Source organism: Hemiscyllium ocellatum, chromosome 45, assembly GCF_020745735.1.
Source record: "Hemiscyllium ocellatum isolate sHemOce1 chromosome 45, sHemOce1.pat.X.cur, whole genome shotgun sequence".
Taxonomy (NCBI): Eukaryota; Metazoa; Chordata; class Chondrichthyes; order Orectolobiformes; family Hemiscylliidae; genus Hemiscyllium; species Hemiscyllium ocellatum.
Window position 1 is genome coordinate 23,778,800 of NC_083445.1, and position 23,872 is coordinate 23,802,671.

Genomic DNA, 23,872 nt, shown 5'->3' on the forward strand with positions numbered 1-23,872 from the left:
GTGGAGTGGATGCTCATCCAGTGTGCTGTCTGAGAGTGGAGTGGACACTGATCCAGTGTGCTATCTGTGAGGAGGGTGAACACTGATCCAGTGTGCTGTCGGAGAGTGTGGTGGACACTGCTCCAATGTGTTGCCTGAGAGTGGGGTGGACACTGATCCAGTTTGCTGCCTGAGTGTGGGGTGGACGCTGATCCAGTGTGCTGCCTGTGGGTGAGATGGACACAGATCCAGTGTGCTGCCTGAGGGTGAGATGGACACAGATCCAGTGTGCTGTCTGAGAGTATGATGGACACTAATCCAGTGTGCTGTCTGCAATTGGGGTGGACACTGATCCATTGTGCTACCCGAGAGTATGGTGGACACAGCTCCAATGTGTTGCCTGTGAGTGGCTTGGGCTCTGATCTAGTGTGTTGCCTGAGAGTGGGCTGGACACCGATCCAGGGTGCTGTCTGAGAGTGGGGTGGACACTGATCCAGTGTGCTGTCTGAGTGTGGGTTTGGATACTGATCCAGTGTGCTATCTGAGAGTGGGGTGGACACTGATCCAGTGTGCTACCTGACAGCGGGGTGGACACTGATCCAGTGTGCTGCCTGAGAGTATGATGGACACTAATCCAGTGTGCTGTTTGAGAGTGGGGTGGACACTGATCCATTCTGCTACCCGAGAGTATGATGGACACAGCTCCAATGTGTTGCCTGTGAGTGGCTTGGGCTCTGATCCAGCGTGTTGCCTGAGAGTGGGCTGGACACTGATCCAGGGTGCTGTCTGAGTGTGGGGTGGACATGGATCCAGGGTGCTGTCTGAGAGTTGGGTGGATACTGTTCCAGAGTGTTGGCTGAGAGTGGGGTGTATACTGATCCCGTGTGCTGTCTGAGAGTGGGGTGGATACTGATCCCGTGTGCTGTCTGAGAGTGGGGTGGATACTGATCCAGAGTGCTGCCTGAGAGTGGGGTGAATACTGATCCAGTGTGCTGCCTGAGAGTGAGGTGGATACTGACCAGTGTGTTGTTGTAGAGTTGGGTAGACACTGATCCAATGTGCTGCCAGAGGGTGAGATGGATATTGTTGCAGTGTGTTGCCTGAGGGTGAGATGGACACAGATCCAGTGTGCTACCTGAGTGTGGGGTGGACACTGATCCAGTGTGCTACCTGACAGTGGGATGGACACTGATCCAGTGTGCTGCCTGAGAGTGAAGTTTATACTGATCCAGCTTGCTGACTGAGAGTGGGGTGGACACTGATCCAGTGTGCTGCCTGAGAGTAGGATGGACACTAACCCAGTGTGCTGTCTGAACGTGGGGTGGATACTGATCCAGTATGATGCATGAGAGAGACTTCGACACTGATTTTTTTTGTTCTTAGAGCGTGGGGTGCACACTGATCCCGTGTGCTGCCTGAGAGTGGGGTGAACACTGATCCAGTGTGCTACCTGGGAGTCTGGTGGACAATGATCCATTGTGCTACGTGAGACTGGGGAGGATACTGATCCAGTGTGCTACCTGAGAGTCGGATGGACACTGATCCAGTGTGCTCCCTGAGATTGGGGTGGATACTGATCCAGTGTGCTGTCTGAGAGTGGGGTGGACACTGATCCAGTGTGCTACCTGAGAGTCGGATGGACACTGATCCAGTGTGCTCCCTGAGATTGGGGTGGACACTGATCCAGTGTGTGTCCTGAGAGTGTGGTGGACACTGATTCAGTGTGCTACCTGAGAGTGGTGTGAACACTGATTCTGTGTTCTACCTCAGATTGAGGTGGGCACTGATCCACTGTGTTGCCTGAGAGTGAGGAGGATTCTGAGCCAGTATGCTGCTTGAGAGTGGGGTGGTTACTCATCCAGTGTGCTGTCTGAGAGTGAGGTTGATACTGATCTAGTGTGCTGTCTGACAGTGGAGTGGATGCTCATCCAGTGTGCTGTCTGAGAGTGGAGTGGACACTGATCCAGTGTGCTATCTGTGAGGAGGGTGAACACTGATCCAGTGTGCTGTCGGAGAGTGTGGTGGACACTGCTCCAATGTGTTGCCTGAGAGTGGGGTGGACACTGATCCAGTTTGCTGCCTGAGTGTGGGGTGGACGCTGATCCAGTGTGCTGCCTGAGTGTGGGGTGGTTACTGATACAGTGTGCTATCAAAGTGTGGGTTTGCACAGTGATCCAGTGTGTGGTGCCTTAGAGTGGGGAGGACACTGATCTAGTATGCTATCAAAGCATGGGGTGGACAGTGAGCCAATGTGTCGCCTGAAATTGGGGATGACACTAATCCAGTGTGCTGCCTGAGAGTGGGGTGGGCACTGATCCAGTGTGTTTCTCGCGAGTTGGGTAAATATTGATCCAGTGTGCTGCCTGAGCGTTGAATGGACACTAATCCAGTGTGCCACCTGAGAGTGGGGTGGACACTGTTCCAGTGTGCTGCCTGAGGGTGAGATGGACACTGATCCAGTGTGCTATCAAAGCATGCGGTGGACAGTGACCCAATGTGTCGCCTGAAATTGGGGTGGACACTGATCCAGTGTGCTATCAAAGCATGCAGTGGACAGTGACCCAATGTGTCGCCTGAAATTGGGGTGGACACTGATCCAGTGTGTGTCCTGAGAGTGTGGTGGACACTGATTCAGTGTGCTACCTGAGAGTGGTGTGAACACTGATTCCGTGTTCTACCTCAGTTTGAGGTGGGCACTGATCCAGTGTGTTGCCTGAGACTGCGGTTTATACTGATCCAGTGTGCTGCCTGAGAGTGAGGTGGACACTGTTCCAGTGTGTTGTCTGAGTGTGGGGAGGACACTGATCCAGTGTGCTGCCTGAGAGTGGGGTGGGCACTGATCCAGTGTGCTATCAAAGTGTGGGTTTGCACAGTGATCCAGTGTGTGGCGCCTTAGAGTGGGGAGGACACTGATCCAGTGTGCTATCAAAGCATGGGGTGGACAGTGAGCCAATGTGTCGCCTGAAATTGGGGAAGACACTGATCCAGTGTGCTGCCTGAGAGTTGGGTGGACACTGATCCAGTGTGCTGTTGGAAAGTGTGGTGGATACTGATCCAATGTGTTGCCTGTGAGTGGGGTGGGCACTGATCCAGTGTGCTGCCTGACAGTGATGTGAATACTGATCCAATGTGTTGCCTGACAGTGGGGTGGACACTGATCCAGTTTGCTGCCCGAGTGTGGGGTGGACACTGATCTAGTGTGGGGTGGACACTGATCTAGTGTGCTGTCTGAGAGTGGGTTGGATACTGATCCAGTGTGTTGCCTGAGAGTGAGGTGGACACTGATCCAGTGTGTTGCCTGAGAGTGAGGTGGACTCTGATCCAGTGTGTTGCCTGAGAGTGGGGTGGACACTGATCCAGTGTGCTGCCCAAGAGTGGGGTGGACACTGATCCAGTGTGCTGCCGAAGAGTAGGGTGGACACTGATCCAGTGTGCTGCCCAAGAGTGGGGTTGACACTGATCCAGTGTGCTATCTGAGAGTAGGGTGGACAATGATCCAGTGTGCTGTCTGAGAGTGGGTTGGACACTGATCCAATGTGCTTTCAAAGCGTAGGTTTGGACAGTGATCCAGTGTGTTGCCTTAGAGTGGGGAGGACACTGATCCAGTGTGCTACCTGCGAGTGGGGTGGACACTGATCCAGTGTGCTATCTGAGAGTGGGGTGGACACTGTTCCAGTGTGCTGTCAGAGTGTGTGGTGGATACTGATCCAATGTGCTGCGAGAGAGAGTGTTGGACACTGATTATATGCGCTCTTAGGGCTTGGGGTGCACACTGATCCCGTGCGTTGCCTGAGAGTGGGGTGGACACTGATCCAGTGTGCTATCAAAGTGTGGGATTGGACAGTGATCTAGTGTATTGCCTTAGAGTGGGGTGGACACTGATCCAGTGTGCTATCAAAGCATGGGGTGGACAGTGAGCCAATGTGTCGCCTGAAATTGGGGAAGACACTGATCCAGTGTGCTGCCTGAGAGTGGGGTGGACACTGATCCAGTGTGCTGTTGGAAAGTGTGGTGGATACTGATCCAATGTGTTGCCTGTGAGTGGGGTGGGCACTGATCCAGTGTGCTGCCTGACAGTGATGTGAATACTGATCCAATGTGTTGCCTGACAGTGGGGTGAACACTGATCGTGTTGGCTGCATCAGAGTGGGGTGGGCACAGATCCAGTGTGCTTTCCGCGAGTTGGGTAAACCTTGATCCAGTGTGCTGCCTGAGCGTTGGATGGACACTAATCCAGTGTGCAACCTGAGAGTGGGGTGGACACTGATCCAGTGTGGTGCCTGAGAGTGGGGTGGATACTGACCCAATGTGTTGCCTGAGGGTGAGATGGATATCGATCCAGTGTGTTGCCTGACGGTGAGATGGACACAGATCCAGCGTGCTGCCCGAGGGTAGGGTGGTTACTGATCCAGAATGCTGTCTGAGAGTGGGGTGGACTCAGATCCAGTGTGCTATCAAAGCATGGCGTGGACAGTGATCCAATGTGTCGCCTGAAATTGGGGTGTACATTGAATCAGTGTGCTACCTGAGAGTGGTGTGAACACTGATCCAGTGTTCTACCTCATATTGAGGTGGGCACTGATCCAGTGTGTGGACTGAGAGTAGGGTGGACACTGATCCAGTGTGCAGCCTGAGAGTGGGGTCAACAATAATCCAGTGTGCGTCTGGGATTGGGGTGTGCAGTGATCCAGTGTGCAATTTGAGAGTATGGTGGACACTGATCCAGTGTGTTGTCTGAGTGTGGGGTGGACACTGACCCAGTGTGGTGCGTGAGGGAGGGGTGGACAATGATCCATTGTGCTACCTGTGAGTGGGGTGGATACTAATCCAGTGCGGTGCCTGAGAGTGGGGTGAACACTGATCCAGTGTGCTGCCTGAGAGTGAGGTTGATACTGATCCAGTGTGCTGTCTGAGAGTGGAGTGGACACTGATCCAGTGTGCTATGTGTGAGGAGGGTGAACACTGATCCAGTGTGCTGTCAGAGCGTGGGGTGGACACTGATCCAGTGCGCTACCCGAGAGAATGGTGGACTCTGATTCAGTGTGCTGCCTGAGAGTCGGGTGGACACTGATCCAGTGTGCTGTTGGAAAGTGTGGTGGACACGGCTCCAATGTGCTGCCCGAGTGTGGGGTGGACACTGATCTAGTGTGGGGTGGACACTGATCTAGTGTGCTGTCTGAGAGTGGGTTGGATACTGATCCAGTGTGTTGCCTGAGAGTGGGGTGGACACTGATCCAGTGTGCTGCCTGAGAGTGGGGTGGACACTGATCCAGTGTGCTATCTGAGAGTGGGGTGGACACTGTTCCAGTGTGCTGTCAGAGTGTGTGGTGGATACTGATCCAATGTGCTGCGAGAGAGAGTGTTGGACACTGATTATATGCGCTCTTAGGGCTTGGGGTGCACACTGATCCCGTGCGTTGCCTGAGAGTGGGGTGGACACTGATCCAGTGTGCTATCAAAGTGTGGGATTGGACAGTGATCTAGTGTATTGCCTTAGAGTGGGGTGGACACTGATCCAGTGTGCTATCAAAGCATGGGGTGGACAGTGAGCCAATGTGTCGCCTGAAATTGGGGAAGACACTGATCCAGTGTGCTGCCTGAGAGTGGGGTGGACACTGATCCAGTGTGCTGTTGGAAAGTGTGGTGGATACTGATCCAATGTGTTGCCTGTGAGTGGGGTGGGCACTGATCCAGTGTGCTGCCTGACAGTGATGTGAATACTGATCCAATGTGTTGCCTGACAGTGGGGTGAACACTGATCGTGTTGGCTGCATCAGAGTGGGGTGGGCACAGATCCAGTGTGCTTTCCGCGAGTTGGGTAAACCTTGATCCAGTGTGCTGCCTGAGCGTTGGATGGACACTAATCCAGTGTGCAACCTGAGAGTGGGGTGGACACTGATCCAGTGTGGTGCCTGAGAGTGGGGTGGATACTGACCCAATGTGTTGCCTGAGGGTGAGATGGATATCGATCCAGTGTGTTGCCTGACGGTGAGATGGACACAGATCCAGCGTGCTGCCCGAGGGTAGGGTGGTTACTGATCCAGAATGCTGTCTGAGAGTGGGGTGGACTCAGATCCAGTGTGCTATCAAAGCATGGCGTGGACAGTGATCCAATGTGTCGCCTGAAATTGGGGTGTACATTGAATCAGTGTGCTACCTGAGAGTGGTGTGAACACTGATCCAGTGTTCTACCTCATATTGAGGTGGGCACTGATCCAGTGTGTGGACTGAGAGTAGGGTGGACACTGATCCAGTGTGCAGCCTGAGAGTGGGGTCAACAATAATCCAGTGTGCGTCTGGGATTGGGGTGTGCAGTGATCCAGTGTGCAATTTGAGAGTATGGTGGACACTGATCCAGTGTGTTGTCTGAGTGTGGGGTGGACACTGACCCAGTGTGGTGCGTGAGGGAGGGGTGGACAATGATCCATTGTGCTACCTGTGAGTGGGGTGGATACTAATCCAGTGCGGTGCCTGAGAGTGGGGTGAACACTGATCCAGTGTGCTGCCTGAGAGTGAGGTTGATACTGATCCAGTGTGCTGTCTGAGAGTGGAGTGGACACTGATCCAGTGTGCTATGTGTGAGGAGGGTGAACACTGATCCAGTGTGCTGTCAGAGCGTGGGGTGGACACTGATCCAGTGCGCTACCCGAGAGAATGGTGGACTCTGATTCAGTGTGCTGCCTGAGAGTCGGGTGGACACTGATCCAGTGTGCTGTTGGAAAGTGTGGTGGACACGGCTCCAATGTGCTGCCCGAGTGTGGGGTGGACACTGATCTAGTGTGGGGTGGACACTGATCTAGTGTGCTGTCTGAGAGTGGGTTGGATACTGATCCAGTGTGTTGCCTGAGAGTGGGGTGGACACTGATCCAGTGTGCTGCCTGAGAGTGGGGTGGACACTGATCCAGTGTGCTGCCGAAGAGTAGGGTGGACACTGATCCAGTGTGCTATCTCAAAGCGTGGGTTTGGACAGTGATCCCGTGTGTTGCCTTAGAGTGGGGAGGACAATGATCCAGTGTGCTATCTGAGAGTGGGGTGGACACTGATCCAGTGTGATATCTGAGAGTGGGGTGGACACTGTTCCAGTGTGCTTTCAGAGCGTGTGGTGGATACTGATCCAATGTGCTGCGTGAGAGAGGCTTGGACACTGATTTTGTGCGCTCTTAGAGCTTGGGGTGCACACTGATACCGTGCGTTGCCTGAGAGTTTGGTAACACTGATCCAGTGTGTTGACTGAGAGTGGGGTGGACACTGATCCAGTGTGCTGCCTGAGAGTGCGGTGGAAACTGACCCAGCATGCTGTTTTAGAGTGGAGTGGACACTGATCCAACGTGTTGCCTGAGGGTGAGGTGGATACTGATCCAGTGTGCTGCCAGAGAGTGAGATGGACCCTGATCCAGTGTGCTCTCTGAGAGTGGGGTAGTTACTGATCCAGTGTGCTGTCTGAGAGTCGGGTGGTTACTGATCCATTGTGCTGTCTGAGAGTGGAGTGGGCACTGATCCAGTGTGCTATCAAAGCGTGGGTTGGACAGTGATCCAGTGTGTTGCCTTAGAGTGGGGTGGACACTGATCCAGTGTGCTGTCTGAGAGTGAGGTGGACACTGATCCAGTGTGCTGTCTGAGAGTGGGGTGAATACTGATCCCGTGTGCTGTCTGAGAGTGGGATGGATACTGATGCAGTGTGCTGCCTGAGAGTGGGGTGGGCACTGATCCAGTGTGCTATCAAAGCGTGGGATTGGACAGTGATCCAGTGTGTTGCCTGAGAGTGTGGTGGATACTGAGCCAGTTTGCTGCCTGAGAGTGGGGTGGTTACTGATCCAGTGTGCTGTCTGAGAGTGGGTGGTTACTGATCCAGTGTGCTATCAAAGCGTGGGTTTGCACAGTGATCCAGTGTGTGGCGCCTTAGAGTGGGGAGGACACTGATCCAGTGTGCTATCAAAGCATGGGGTGGACAGTGAGCCAATGTGTCGCCTCAAATTGGGGAAGACACTGATCCAGTGTGCTGCCTGAGAGAATGGTGGACACTGATCCAGTGTGCTGTTGGAAAGTGTGGTGGATACTGATCCAATGTGTTGCCTGTGAGTGGGGTGGGCACTGATCCAGTGTGCTGCCTGACAGTGATGTGAATACTGATCCAATGTGTTGCCTGACAGTGGGTTGAACACTGATTGTGTTGGCTGCCTGAGAGTGGGGTGGACACTGATCCAATGTGTTGCCTGAGGGTGAGATGGATATCGATCCAGTGTGTTGCCTGATGGTGAGATGGACACAGATCCAGTGTGCTGCCCGAGGGTGGGGTGGTTACTGATCCAGAATGCTGTCTGAGAGTGGGGTGGACTCAGATCCAGTGTGCTATCAAAGCATGGCGTGGACAGTGATCCAATGTGTCGCCTGAAATTGGGGTGTACATTGAATCAGTGTGCTACCTGAGAGTGGTGTGAACACTGATCCAGTGTTCTACCTCATATTGAGGTGGGCACTGATCCAGTGTGTGGACTGAGAGTAGGGTGGACACTGATCCAGTGTGCGGCCTGAGAGTGGGGTCAACAATAATTCAGTGTGCGTCTGGGATTGGGGTGTGCAGTGATCCAGTGTGCAATTTGAGAGTATGGTGGACACTGATCCAGTGTGTTGTCTGAGTGTGGGGTGGACACTGACCCAGTGTGGTGCGTGAGGGAGGGGTGGACAATGATCCATTGTGCTACCTGTGAGTGGGGTGGATACTAATCCAGTGCAGTGCCTGAGAGTGGGGTGAACACTGATCCAGTGTGCTGCTTGAGAGTGAGGTTGATACTGATCCAGTGTGCTGTCTGAGAGTGGAGTGGACACTGATCCAGTGTGCTATGTGTGAGGAGGGTGAACACTGATCCAGTGTGCTGTCAGAGCGTGGGGTGGACACTGATCCAGTGCGCTACCCGAGAGAATGGTGGACTCTGATTCAGTGTGCTGCCTGAGAGTCGGGTGGACACTGATCCAGTGTGCTGTTGGAAAGTGTGGTGGACACGGCTCCAATGTGTTGCCTGTGAGTGGGGTGGACACTGATCCAGTTTGCTGCCCGAGTGTGGGGTGGACACTGATCTAGTGTGGGGTGGACACTGATCTAGTGTGCTGTCTGAGAGTGGGTTGGATACTGATCCAGTGTGTTGCCTGAGAGTGAGGTGGACACTGATCCAGTGTGCTGCCTGAGAGTGGGGTGGACACTGATCCAGTGTGCTGCCTGAGAGTGGGGTGGACACTGATCCAGTGTGCTGCCGAAGAGTAGGGTGGACACTGATCCAGTGTGCTGCCCAAGAGTGGGGTTGACACTGATCCAGTGTGCTATCTGAGAGTAGGGTGGACAATGATCCAGTGTGCTGTCTGAGAGTGGGTTGGACACTGATCCAATGTGCTTTCAAAGCGTAGGTTTGGACAGTGATCCAGTGTGTTGCCTTAGAGTGGGGAGGACACTGATCCAGTGTGCTACCTGCGAGTGGGGTGGACACTGATCCAGTGTGCTATCTGAGAGTGGGGTGGACACTGTTCCAGTGTGCTGTCAGAGTGTGTGGTGGATACTGATCCAATGTGCTGCGAGAGAGAGTGTTGGACACTGATTATATGCGCTCTTAGGGCTTGGGGTGCACACTGATCCCTTGCGTTGCCTGAGAGTGGGGTGGATACTGATCCAGTGTGTTGACTGAGAGTGGGGTGGACACTGATCCAGTGTGCTGTCTGAGAGTGGGGTGGGCACTGATCCAGTGTGCTATCAAAGTGTGGGATTGGACAGTGATCTAGTGTATTGCCTTAGAGTGGGGTGGACACTGATCCAGTGTGCTATCAAAGCATGGGGTGGACAGTGACCCAATGTGTTGCCTGAAATTGGGGTGGACACTGATCCAGTGTGTGTCCTAAGAGTGTGGTGGACACTGATTCAGTGTGCTACCTGAGAGTGGTGTGAACACTGATTCCGTGTTCTACCTCAGATTGAGGTGGGCACTGATCCACTGTGTTGCCTGAGAGTGAGGAGGATACTGAGCCAGTTTACTGCCTGAGAGTGGGGTGGTTACTCATCCAGTGTGCTGTCTGAGAGTAGGGTGTACACTGATCCAGTGTGCAATCTGAGAGTATCGTGGACACTGATCCATTGTGCTGCCTGAGAGTGGGGTGCACACTGATCCAGTGTGCTGCCTGAGTGTGGGGTGGACACTGATCCAGTGTGTTGTCTGAATGTGGGGTGGACACTGACCCAGTGTGCTGTGTGAGAGAGGGGTGGACAATGATCCATTGTGCTGCCTGAGAGTGGGGTGCACACTGATCCAGTGTGCTGCCTGAGTGTGGGGTGGACACTGATCCAGTGTGTTGTCTGAATGTGGGGTGGACACTGACCCAGTGTGCTGTGTGAGAGAGGGGTGGACAATGATCCATTGTGCTGCCTGAGAGTGGGGTGCACACTGATCCAGTGTGTTGCCTGAGTGTGAGATGGACACTGATCCAGTGTGCTACCTGACAGTGGGGTGGACACTGATCCAGTGTGTTGTCTGATCGTGGGGTGGACACTGATCCAGTGTGCTGCGTGAGAGAGGTGTGGGCAATGATCCATTGTGCTGCCTGAGAGTGGGGTGGATACAAATCCAGTGCGGTGCCTGAGAGTGGGGTGGACACTGATCCAACGTGCTGCCAGAGAGTGCGGTGGACTCTGATCCAGTGTGTTACCTGAGAGTAGTGCAGACACTGATTCAGTGTTCTACCTCAGATTTAGGTGGACACTGACCAAGTGTGCTGCCTGAGAGTGGGGTGGACACTGATCTAGTGTGCTATCAGAGAGAATGGTGGACACTGATCCAGTGTGCTGCCTGAGAGTCGGGAGGACACTGATCCAGTGTGCTGTTGGAAAGTGGGGTGGACACTGATCCAGTGTGTTGCCTGTGAGTGGGGTGGACACTGATCCAGTTTGTTGCCCGAGTGTGGGGTGGACACTGATCCATTGTGCTGCCTGAGAGTGAGTTGGACACTGATCCAGTGTGTTGCCTGAGAGTGGGGTGGACACTGATCCAGTGTGCTGCCTGAGAGTGGGGTGGACACTGATCCAGTGTGCTGCCCAAGAGTGGGGTGGACACTGATCCAGTGTGCTATCTCAAAGCGTGGGTTTGGACAGTGATCCCGTGTGTTGCCTTAGAGTGGGGAGGACAATGATCCAGTGTGCTATCTGAGAGTGGGGTGGACACTGATCCAGTGTGATATCTGAGAGTGGGGTGGACACTGTTCCAGTGTGCTTTCAGAGCGTGTGGTGGATACTGATCCAATGTGCTGCGTGAGAGAGGCTTGGACACTGATTTTGTGCGCTCTTAGAGCTTGGGGTGCACACTGATACCGTGCGTTGCCTGAGAGTTTGGTAACACTGATCCAGTGTGTTGACTGAGAGTGGGGTGGACACTGATCCAGTGTGCTGCCTGAGAGTGCGGTGGAAACTGACCCAGCATGCTGTTTTAGAGTGGAGTGGACACTGATCCAACGTGTTGCCTGAGGGTGAGGTGGATACTGATCCAGTGTGCTGCCAGAGAGTGAGATGGACCCTGATCCAGTGTGCTCTCTGAGAGTGGGGTAGTTACTGATCCAGTGTGCTGTCTGAGAGTCGGGTGGTTACTGATCCATTGTGCTGTCTGAGAGTGGAGTGGGCACTGATCCAGTGTGCTATCAAAGCGTGGGTTGGACAGTGATTCAGTGTGTTGCCTTAGAGTGGGGTGGACACTGATCCAGTGTGCTGTCTGAGAGTGGGGTGGTTACTGATCCAGTGTGCTGTCTGAGAGTGGAGTGGACACTGATCCAGTGTGCTATCAAAGCGTGGGTTGGACAGTGATCCAGTGTGTTGCCTTAGAGTGGGGTGGACACTGATCCAGTGTGCTGTCTGAGAGTGGGGTGGTTACTGATCCAGTGTGCTGTCTGAGAGTGGAGTGGGCACTGATCCAGTGTGCTATCAAAGCGTGGGTTGGACAGTGATCCAGTGTGTTGCCTTAGAGTGGGGTGGACACTGATCCAGTGTGCTGTCTGAGAGTGGGGTGGTTACTGATCCAGTGTGCTGTCTGAGAGTGGAGTGGGCACTGATCCAGTGTGCTATCAAAGCGTGGGTTGGACAGTGATCCAGTGTGTTGCCTTAGAGTGGGGTGGACACTGATCCAATGTGCTGTCTGAGAGTGGGGAGGACACTGATCCAGTGTGTTGCCTGAGAGTGAGGTTTATACTGATCCAGTGTGCTGCCTGAGAGTGGGGTGGATATTGATCCAGTGTGCTGCCTGAGAGTGGGGTGGACACTGATCCAGTGTGTTGTCTGAGTGTGGGGAGGACACTGATCCAGTGTGCTGCCTGAGAGTGGGGTGGGCACTGATCCAGTGTGCTACCCGAGAGTGGGGTGGGCACTGATCCAGTGTGCTGTCTGAGAGTACGGTGGAGACTGATCCAGGGTGCTGCCTGAGGGTGGGGTCGATACTGATCCAGTGTGCGGCCTGACAGTGGGGTCGACAATAATCCAGTGTGCGTCTGAGATTGGGGTGGACACTGATCCAGCGTGCTGCCTGAGATGAGGTGGACTCTGATCCAGTATGCTGCCCATTAGTCGGGTGGACACTGATGCAGTGTTCTCCCTGAGAGTGGGGTGGGCACTGATCCAGTCAGGGCATTCCCAGGGATTTAGAGTGTTACTCTTTAAGGAATGATCTACAAGGTTACAAGAAGAATGTACGGGAATGGCACTTCGAGAATTGCTCCTTCATTGAACCAGCAACATCGACACCATGGGCTGAATGACCCCCTTTATATTTTGCTACAAATGTGATTTTTAGTACTCTTTCAAAAGTCCTTTGTTCACCTCCTGTGTGTTGAGAGGGACTCCAGCTGCTCTCGCACCCCAACATCCCCCCAAACACGTGATGGTCGGGTCACTCATTCCTGATCCAGTAAACCTCTCGTGCACAGCCTTAGCAGCGGCTCGCTGCCCCGCGCTGCTTTGCCCACCCGGTGCTCGGTTTGGTTGCTGAGCCCCCCCGTCACAGTTGCTCACCTTCTCTGTTTTGGGGAAGCTGCCTCATTCCTCGATTGGCATTCCGCCGACTGCCCATCCTCTGGCAGCTCAGCTCTTCGTGTTCCTGCTGCTGCTGCCTCCGGGCTAGCTTCTTCATCTGGACAGGGTCAAAACACCAAGCAAAGGTAAACCCAACTGGAACGCTTTACATTTGCCTTGTGAACCTGTTCTGGGATGGTATTTATTCTTCTGGAGCTAGTGGGATTTGAACTTGGGCCTCCTGGCTCCCCACTCTGCAACTGGAACTATTCTGTTTTGCTGGCCTAGCCAATGGATTACTGGTCCAGGAAGACAGGCTGATATTCTAGGGACAGGGGTTTATATCCCATCAAGGGAGCGCCCCACATTTGTGTCCCCAGGCTCCATTTTCTACATTAAAAGGTACATTTGTGCCTTTTTTTAAAACAGGCAGCTGCTCTGGACACCTGGCAGTAGAGGCCCCTATCAAAATTGACATTGATTTTAACAGGGTAGAGGGTCTGCAAACCTCCACTTTGAAATGCTAAATGCCAGGGCCCTGGGGAGTGTTGTTGTACAGAGAGACCTAGAGGTGCGTGTACATAGCTCCTTGGAAGGGCGTTGGCAGGTAGGATGGTGAAGAAGGTATTTGGCACGCTTGCCTTCATTTGTCAGAACGTTGAGTAAAGAGGTCGGGACTTCAAATTACAGCTGTACAAGACATTGGTAACGCCACATTGTGAGTACCTCTCGGTACTTGATATAGACCTCCACTGCCCAGTCGCCTTGCTACAGATTGGATGGTATTAAATTGGAAAGCGGGTGCAGAAAAGATTTACAAGGATATTCCAAGACTGGAGGGTTTCAGTTATCAGGAGAGGCTGGATAGGCCGAGACAGTTGTACCTGGAGCATCGAGGGCTGAGGAGCGACCTTATGGTGGTTTATAAAACCATGAGGGGCATGGATAGAGTAAATAGATAAGGTCTTTCCCTGATGTAGGGGAGTCCAAAACTAAAGGGCACAGGTTCAAGGTGAGAGGGGAAAGATTTGAAAGGGACCTGAAGGGTAACTTTTGGTGTGTGTGTGGAATGAACTGCCAGAGGAAGTGGTAGATGCAGATCTGGTTACAACGTTGGACAGTCACATGGATGGGAAAGGTTTGGAGGGATATGTGCCAAAGCGGGCAAATAGGACTAGATTAATTTGGGAAACCTGGTTGGCATGGACTGGTTGGACCGAAAGGTCTGTTGCTGTGCTGTATGATTGGATGACTAATACCAAGTTTTCATTTATGTGGCTCCATTCAGGAAGACCAAAGTTGCTTGGCAACCAGTGAGGTGACCCTCGGCGGTGTAGTCACTGCTGGGATATCAGAAAACAGCACATGGTGGCTTGGTGGTTAGCACTGCTGCCTCATAACGCCAGGGACCTGGGTTTGATTCTAGCCTCAGGCAACTGCACATTCTCCCCGTGTCTGTGTGGGTTTCCTCCCACATTCCAAAGTTGTGCAGGTTAGATGAATTGACCATGCTAAATTGCCCACAATGTTCAGGGATGTGTAGGTTAGATACGTTTGTATTGGGTAAATAGTAATAGGGTAGGGGAATGGGTCTGGGTGGGTTACTCTTTGGAGGGTTGGTGTGGACTTGTTGGGCTGAATGGCCTGTTTCCACACTGTAGGGATTCTATGAATACATGAATAGCAAGACGCCACAAACAGCAGAGGGATAAATGAGAAGATTATTTTGATTTCTAGTTTTGTTGTTTGGGTAATAACGATGGACTCAGACACCAACGTGCACTGCCCTTTTATCTCCAATAAAACCTTCATGGAATTTCTTTTCTCATTTGCCTGAAGATCTCACATAACCTCCCAACCCAAAGACAGCGCCTCCTGCAGTCCAGCCCTCTCTCTGCCCTAACACGCAATTTGAATTCACAACCTTCTGACCCAAACGGAAGATTAATCAAATCAGAGGATCCCTACAGTGTATAAGCAGGCCCATTTGGCTGTTTCACAGAGACCTTCTGAACAGAATCCCAACCAGACCTTACCCTACCCCTGCAATGCTGCATTTCTCATGGCTAACCAACCTACCCTGCACATCCCTGAACACGATGGGTAATTTCCCATGGTCAATTCACCTGGCCTGCACATCTTTGGACTGGAGCACCTGCGGGAAACCCACGCAGACACAGGGAAAATGTGCAAATTCCACACAGACAGTCGCCCGAGGCTGGAATCGAACCAGCGTCCCTGGCATCGTGCTGCCACAATTGCTACATGATGCCTGTTTTCACCCTCTGTGGGGCAAAAGATTGCTTTGATATTGCTGGCAGGTCGGCCCATCACAGATTCAACAAATCGCAGGATAGTGGGGGTACGGGTGAAAGGAAATTGCGAGAAAAGGGCTCTCACCTTGGCTCTTTGGTTTTGAAACCAAACTTGTACAACTCGAACAGTGAGACCAGTCTCTGCAGCAAGTGTCTCTCTCACCTGGGACAAAACCAAACCATTTACACTCAGGGGTATACAGTTATAATTGTCCACAGAATTTCTCCATCATGTGAACTCTTACATTCCTACTGGCTTAGCTGTTTGAATGCAACAAGATCTGAACAATATCCAGGCTTGGGCTGACAAGTGGCAAGTTACATTCGCACCACAAATGCCAGGCTACGACCATCACCAATAAGAGGCAATCTAACCACTGCACATTTACATTCAATTGCATAAATATCACTGAATCTCCCAATATCAACGCCTAGGGGTTACCAGTGACCAGAAACTCAACTGGATTCGCTACATAAACACAGTGGCTACAACAGCAAGTCAGAGGTTCAGAATACTGCGGTGAGTAACTCACCTCCTGACTCTCCTGAACCCTGCCCACCATTGAAAAGGCACAAGTCCGCAGTGTGATGGAATACTCCCCACTGGCCTGGATGGGTGCAGCTCCAACAACACTCAAAAACCTTGACACCATCCAGGAGAAAGCAGCCCACTTGATTGACACTACATCCACAGACATCCAATCTCTCCACAACAGATGTTCAGTAGCAGCAGTGTGTACTATCTACAAGACGCACTGCAGACAGGGTCTTTAGACAGACCTTTCAAACTGATGACCCCTGTCTTGAAGGATAATGGCAGCAGATACTCAACTGTACAGTGTCAGATTGATCTCTTTCCTCTATCCTCTATCTGCTCTACCCTCCCATTCCTACCCTCACTAGCTCATAGCACCAGGAGTAATCCAGATATAATACCCTCGAGGACCTCCTTTTTAAATTCTTGCCTAACTCTCCACATTCTCCCTACAGAATCTCATCTTTTTCCCTTCTTACAAAACAATACAGCGCAGAACAGGCCCTTCGGCCCTCGATGTTGCGCCGACCTGTGGACTTTTCTCAGTCCCCCTACACTATCCCAAAATCATCCATGAGCTCATCTAAGGATTGTTGAAATCTCCCTAATGTAGCTACGTTGACTACCTTAGCAGGTCAGGCATTTCACGCCCCTACCACTCTCATCATAAAGAACCTGCCTCTGACATCAGTCTTAAATCTATCACCCCTCAATTTGTAGTTATGCCCTCTCGTACAAGCTGACGTCATCATCCTAGGAAAAAGCCTTTCTCTGTCTACCCTATCTAATCGTCTGATCATCTTGTATGTCTCAATCAAATCCCCCCTTAGCCTTCTTCTTTCCAATGAGAAAAGACCCAAGTATCTCAGCCTTTCTTCATAAGACCTTCCCTCCAGAACAGGCAACATGTTGTTGGTTCCAATGTGTACAGTGACCTCCTGCAGAAACATGGCTTTGTGTGTGGGAAATCATGTCTCACAAACTTGATTGAGTTTTTTTGAAAAAGTAACAAAGACGATTGATGAGGGCAGAGCGATGGACATGATCTATATGGACTTCAGTAAGGCTTTCAACATGGGAGACTGGTTAGCAAGGTTAGATCTCATCGAACACAGGGAGAACTAGTCATTTGGATACAGAACTAGCTTTAAGGTAGAAGACAGAGGGTGGTGCTGGAAAGTTGTTTTTCAGACTGGAGGCCTGTGACCAGTGGAGTGCCACAAGGATCAATGCTGGGTCCACTATTTTTTGTCGTTTATATAAATGAGTTGGATGTGAACATAGAAGGTATAGTTAGTAAGTTTGCAGATGACACCAAAATTGGAGGTGTAGTGGACAGCAAAGAAGGTTACCTCAGAAAACAATGGAATCTTGATCACATGAGGGTTGGGAGGTGGCTGTTGGAGTTTAATTCAGATAAATGTGAGGTGCTGCATTTTGGTAAAGCTAATCAGAGCAGGATTTCTACACTTAATGGTAAAGTCCTAGGGAGTGTTGCTGAACAAAGAGACCTTGGAATGCAGATTCATAGTTCCTTGAGAGTAGAGTCACAGGTAAATAGGATAGTGAAGAAGGTGTTTGGTATACTTTCCTTTGTCAGTCAGAGTATTGAGTACAGGAGTTGGGAGGTCATGTTGCAGCTGTACAGGACATTAGTTAGGCCACTGTTGGAATATTGCATGCAATTCTGGTCTCGTTCCTATTGGAAGGATGTTGTGAAACTTGAAAGGGTTCAGAAAAGATTTGCAAGGATGCTGCCAGGGTTGGAGGATTTGAGCTATAGGGAAAGGCTGAACAGGCTGGGGCTGTTTTCTCTGGAGTGTCGGAGGCTGAGGGGTGACCTCATAGAGGTTTATAAAATTATGAGAGGCATGGATAGGGTAAATAGACAAGGTATTTTCTCTGGGGTGGGGCAATCCAGATCTAGAGGGTGGTTTGGAGTGAGGTGGGAAAGATATAAAAGAGACTTAAGGGACAACGTTTTCATGCAGAGAGTGGTACGTGTATGGAATGAGCTACCAGAGGCTGGTACAACTGCAATACTTAAAAAGGCATCTGGATGGATATATGAATAGGGAAGGGTTTGGAGGGATATGGGCCAAGTGCTGGAAAATGGGACTAGTTTAGGTTAGGATATTTGATTGGCATGGACGAGTTGGACTGAAGGGTCTGTTTCCATGCTGTACATCTCAATGACTCTATTACTCTGTAACTTGGAATAACTTAACTCTGTTGGAAAACTTATTTTGAAAACGTATTAAATGCAGTTCCTATTACTAATTAACTATTCCAACACAGTAACATCCCATAAGTGTCCCTTAGTAAAAGACAAATTTAGACACAGATTGTCTCACATGCAATTCCAGCAGCCCAGGAGGGGAAAAAAATCAAGAGAAAATTCAGAGAGAGTGTGGTCGTCGGGAGAGATTTACTGCAGCTTCTAACCCTGCTGAGCTCCTAGCAACAACTGCTATTGAAACCAATAAAACTAAACTGAAAATCCCAGTTTTATGAGAGCTGGATCACACCCATCTAGGCTGCTTCTATTGTTCCAACTTTAAAAAATGAATTCCAAGGCCTTACAAGCTGTTTGTTCTACTGGCTCCAGTAGACTGTTGGTTACTGCTGCCTTAAAACCTCTCCTTAAAAAAAGGGCAAAATACACACATCTTAAAGTATCTTCACAAGTTGCATCACCAATCTCTGTCATAAAGAGTCTATCTTGGGGGAAAGAAGATTCTCCCAGGATGTAAGGGTAGAGCTGCTATAGTCTGCCACTCTGAGAGAGAGAGAGGTACATGATCAAGAGACACTTAGCACTGAGGGCTATGCAATGGCATTGCACCCACCTCAGAGTGACCCAGAGCTCTGCTAATGACTCACTCTTCTCAACAGGACAGGTGACAGGAGACAGGAGGCCTCTCACTTCCATTAACCCTTTGAGAAAAATGGCCTGTTGTATAGTGTGTTCCTGGCTGGACAAAGTGGCTCTTAAAATCGCTGATTTGCTTAATCCGGTCAATTTCCAACTCTTGTCTCCAGAATACACAGAGGTGGGGCAGAGGGGAGAAATCCCAACCTTTCCATATAACATTGCACCTGTTTGACTAAGCTTTTGTCTGATCATGGATCCTTGTACAATGCTTGATTGTTCATAGACAGAAAATTCCCTGGAGGTCGGCTGGACATGCCGTGGTAGTGATCAATACATTACATTGAAAAATTCTGCAAATTTCTCAAATATTTTCAATTCTGTAAATAAACTGCTTGAATTTGAATTATCTCTACATTCCTCTGTGAAAAGCAAGGTATACAACACCATAAAACAAACACCTTAGCTCCTAATAACTCAGGGTATTGTTGTGGGGAAAGACCTTGCCTCTACCAGGAAAGGCTCCAGGCTGCAACTTTATAGGAGGTGGTTTAACAGCTCTGGGCAAATCTGCACCAACAGGCAAAGTGATGCCCTCAATGAGGGCCGTAGTGACCTCATGGAAAGGAAACAGTCAATGCCTTGTCCTCCTCTCACCATCCAAATAGGACCACTTCACTGAAAATGCTCTAATGCAAGCACCCGCATTGGAAAATGAAAATAACATTTAACAATGTTAAGTTACAACAGAAAAAGTAAAGGACAAGTTAATTAGACCAATAGGTATTATGGACCAGAGCAAATCCCCTCAAAATATATTGAGAGGATAGCCTAGACCCTAACACCTTCTTATGTTAAAGATGAGCATCAGGCATTACATTCCAGATGCAATTTGATTGGTCAGATTGCTCAACTTCAAGCAAAACATGCTTTATTTTTACATGACAGCTAAAATGCAGATAAAATAAAAATAAGATAAAAGAACTGGCTTAACTGTAACTGTGTTAAAATGTTTTATAAAATGATATATATGTTAACAACTATTAATTAACTAATCCAATATTGTAAAATCCCATAAAAATACCCTTGGCAGAGGTAAATGCAATAAAATAGATAGCCTCAATTGTAATTTTAACAACAGGAAGAGAACGCCCAGCTTTTATCTGTAACAGAGAGAGGGATAGAGTTTCCACATCCAGCTTCAAGACCCCAGCAGCTGTAGAACGCTAAAACGAAAGGCTTTGTGGGAGCTTGACCACACCCATTCAGGCTGCTTTCATTGTTCCAATGTTAAGTAAAAACCCAAGGCCTCACAAGCTGTTTACTTTACTAGCTTTGTGCAGACCACCCATCACCTCTGTCTCAATCTGTCTCCATTAAATAACAGTTCAAAATACACTTCTTAAAGCCAAAGTAGCATCTCAAAGGTCACACCGATCTGTTTGAGATTCTGGTGTCAGATAGCAATACAGGTTTGCAAAACAGGCCTGCAGCACCACTGCACCCTCTTACCCCCCTCCCGCCAACCCCCCTCCAATCCTCCCGAGTTTGCCGATGTGTTGTTATTCCTTGTCAATCACCACCGTGCCAGTTTTGGAAGGTCCTGGTCTTTGAAAGGTTCTGTGGAGAATCTCTGGTGTCTGTGCCTTGACATAGCACTACACCGGCAGCTTGGGCACTGGACAACTGGTGCTTCCTGCTGTTGAGCACAGACCCAGGGAAATCTAACACCGGCCTCACAAAAGGGTAATGCCACTGGGCTAGTAATCCAGAATAACGAGCCTAAGACCTGAAAAACAAGGTTTGAATCCCACTAGGGTAGATGGTGAAATTTGAATTCAGTTAAAAACAAATGAAAACATTAGTTGTTTGTCATAGAACCATCCTGATTCATTACTTTGCTGTCTTTACCTGGTCTGCCTGACGTGACTCCAGACCCATAGCAATGGGGTTGGCTCTTAACTGCAGTTAGGGATGGGCAATAAATACTGGCCTAGCCAGTGACGCCAATGAACAAATATCTTTAAAAACAACTAAATGTGCCTCAGCACGCTTCACATCTTGGTTCATACCTTCCTGCAAGGTTTGGACGACACCTCAAAGGATGCCTTGAAAGCTCGTCTCTGCTGGGTAGTGAGTATTGTCCGTGGGCGTTTACATCTCTTGTGGTCCTTACCCTCAGACCGTCCCTTGCCCTGGGTCTGCCCGAGTTGTTCAGCTTCTTCACCTTCACTCTTCACTGGAAAGGAACGCACACAGAGACAGAGAGGACAATGAGACAGCACAATCTTCTTGGACATGGGTTGTTAAGAAGGTGTATGGTGTGTTGGCTTTCATTAGCAGCGGACTGAGTTTAAGAGCCGCGAGGTTACGCTGCAGCTCTGTAAAGCTCTGGTTAGACCACACATAGAGTACTGTGTTCAGTTCTGGTCGCCGCATTATAGAAAGGATGTGGAAGCTTTAGAGAAGGTGCAGAGGAGATTTCCAGGACTAGAGGGCATGTCGTATGAAGAAAGGTTGAGGGAGCTTAGGCTTTTCTCACTGGAGTGAAGAAGGATGAGAGGTGACTTGATAGAGATATACAAGATGATGAGAGGCATAGATAGAGTGGATAATCAGAGACGTTTTCCCTGGGCGGATATGGCTATCACGGGGGGACACAATTTTAAGGTGATTGGAGGAAAGTTCTGGGGAGATGTCAGAGGTAGGTGCTTTATACAGAGAGTGGTGGGTGTGTGGAATGCACTGCCAGCAGTGGTAGTAGAGTCAGATACATCAGCGACATTTAAACGACTCTTGGGTAGGCACATCATATGTAGGTTAGTTTGATCTTAGAGTGGGATAAAAGCCAGTATTGTACTCCACAGTTCTATGTTCTGTGTTCTATGTTCTCCATAAAATGTAATTCTATTGATAAAATTGTCACCATTTTCTCAGGATTGGTACCAAAGCACTTTTAGCGAAGACTTGCATCCTTAACACAGGAAAACACTGAAGGTACTTTCCAGGGGGTGCAGCACTGTGGCTCAGTGGTTAGCACTGCTGTCTCACAGCATCAGGGACCCGGGTTCCATTCCTGCCTCGGGTAACTGTCTGTGTGAAGTTTGCACATTCTCCCCGTGTCTGCATGGGTTTCCTCCCACAGTCCAAAGATGTGCGGGTCAGATGGATTGGCCCTGGGAAATGGGTCTGGGTGGGATGCATTTCAGTGGGTTGGTGTGAACTCGATGGGCTGAATAGCCAGCTTATAAGCTGTACGGCTCTGGAGAGAAACATGACTTGTTGCTGTTATTTAGGCAGTACCCTCACAGACTAATAGCGCACAGCAAGATCCCGTAGCCTGAAAGACAATTAGTTACAGAGCTCGGGGCCCTCCCCTTCATTCCACCTCAAGCGTGGGGGCCAGGGAGGAGGCAGGTTCCAAGGAAAATTAAAACCATGTTGCTGACATTATTCTGCACTCCATGCTATCCATCTGGTGGAGTGAACCAACAGGTCTCCTAACGCAGGGCATTGTGTTACAGCCAAGCCTCTCAGTAGCCAGGGCAAAGAGGAACAGATGACAAATGCTAGTCCAGCCAGCAACGCCTGCATTTCAGGAGCTAAGACACAAAATGACACACACTGCTGATCCTAAAGGCTTGGTAATAATGGACAGGTGAAAATGTGTTGCTGGTTAAAGCACAGCAGGTTAGGCAGCATCCAAGGAACAGGAAATTCAACGTTTCGGGCATAAGCCCTTCATCAGCCTTTATGCCTGAAACGTCGGATTTCCTATTCCTTGGATGCTGCCTAACCTGCTGTGCTTTAACCAGCAACACATTTTCAGCTGGGATCTCCAGCATCTGCAGACCTCATTTTTTACCCCAATAATGGACAGGTGGCAACATTTGAGGGGGGGGCGGGGGGGGGGGGGGGGGAGGGGGAGGATGCAGAGAGCTGAGGAACCTGGAAGCTCTGATTTATCTTTAAGACAAGTTCTCCATTTTCCAACATGGTGGCCAGGTCAAAGGAAGTCACAGATGAATCTGACCGCAGCTTGAGACCATGTGGTGATGACAGTTAGTCACAGGCTAGTAGGTGTTGAAGAGATCACGACGGGATTGATAGGTCGGGCTGTGGGACCGAAGAGATAGACTGCTGTTGCCCTTGGCCGTGCTGCAAAAGTATCGATCTGATCGATTTGGTCTTTCACATCTTCAACCATATTGGGGCAGACCTTCCCATGGTCAGTGAAAGCTGGCCTATCACCCGAGAGGCAAGGAGTCTCCTCGTGGGTCTGGTTGGGGAGTGGGTTTCATCCTAGTGGAAATGGCTAACATTGAAGTAGGTTTTGTTTTTTAACTGTTAACCGCTCTATCTCAATAGTAACATTTCCTCAACAGTATTTTGTCACGTTATGGGAAGAAATATAAAGGACAATGTAAAAAGTGGGTACAATTCTGTAGAGGGTATAGAAGCAGAGGGAGCTGGGTGTATGTGTGCATGGATCATTGAAGGTGGCAGGACAGGAGGAGAGGGCACTCAATATAACACACAGTGTTCTCAGCTTTATTAGTAGGAACATAGAGGACAAGAGCAAGGAGATGATGTTGAACTCGTACAAGACACTTGTGATGCCCATAACAGTACAGCATACCCCAACTGAGGTCTAATGTTGCAGGGAAAATGTGAGTTCATTCGAGAGAGCACAGATGTGATTTACAAGAATGGTACCAGGGATGAGAAATTTCAGTGATGAGGGACTTTAATGTAAAAGTTGGGACTGTTCTCCACAGACCGAAGATGGCTGAGAGGAATTTTGATAGAGGTTTCCTAAATCATGTGTGGGCTGGACGGAGGAGATAAGGAGAAACTGTTTCTGCTGATGGAAGCAATGGGAAAAGACAAGAGCCAGCCTACTCACAGTCTACTACACAGCGCCTCCTTCTGCACTGGAATGATGCTGTGATTCTTTCATCTCACGGCTCCAAGAAACCCAGTTCTAAAACATTAGCTTGACACTATTTCTACGAATGTCTGTGTTAGTTGTTTGAAGAATTCAGGTTACAGGTTTGTGTTTGTATGCAGAATCCTCGCCTGAGATCTGAGGGTACTTTTCCTCAATTGAGGGGGCGATCCCATTTGAGTCCTGAAGAAATGCT

General features: G+C 50.0%; 1 protein-coding gene across 1 annotated transcript in view; it reads right to left on the minus strand.

The window, feature by feature from the left end:
• lmx1al (LIM homeobox transcription factor 1, alpha-like) overlaps window positions 1-23,872 on the minus strand; it is a 288,153-nt gene that overhangs the window by 37,273 nt on the left and 227,008 nt on the right. The window contains exons 3-5 of the mRNA XM_060855002.1: window positions 20,801-20,967; window positions 15,407-15,484; window positions 13,007-13,124 (exon numbers count right to left, since the gene is read on the minus strand). Of these exons, the coding sequence (XP_060710985.1) occupies window positions 13,007-13,124; window positions 15,407-15,484; window positions 20,801-20,967 (363 nt within the window). The remainder of the gene's footprint in view (window positions 1-13,006; window positions 13,125-15,406; window positions 15,485-20,800; window positions 20,968-23,872) is intronic.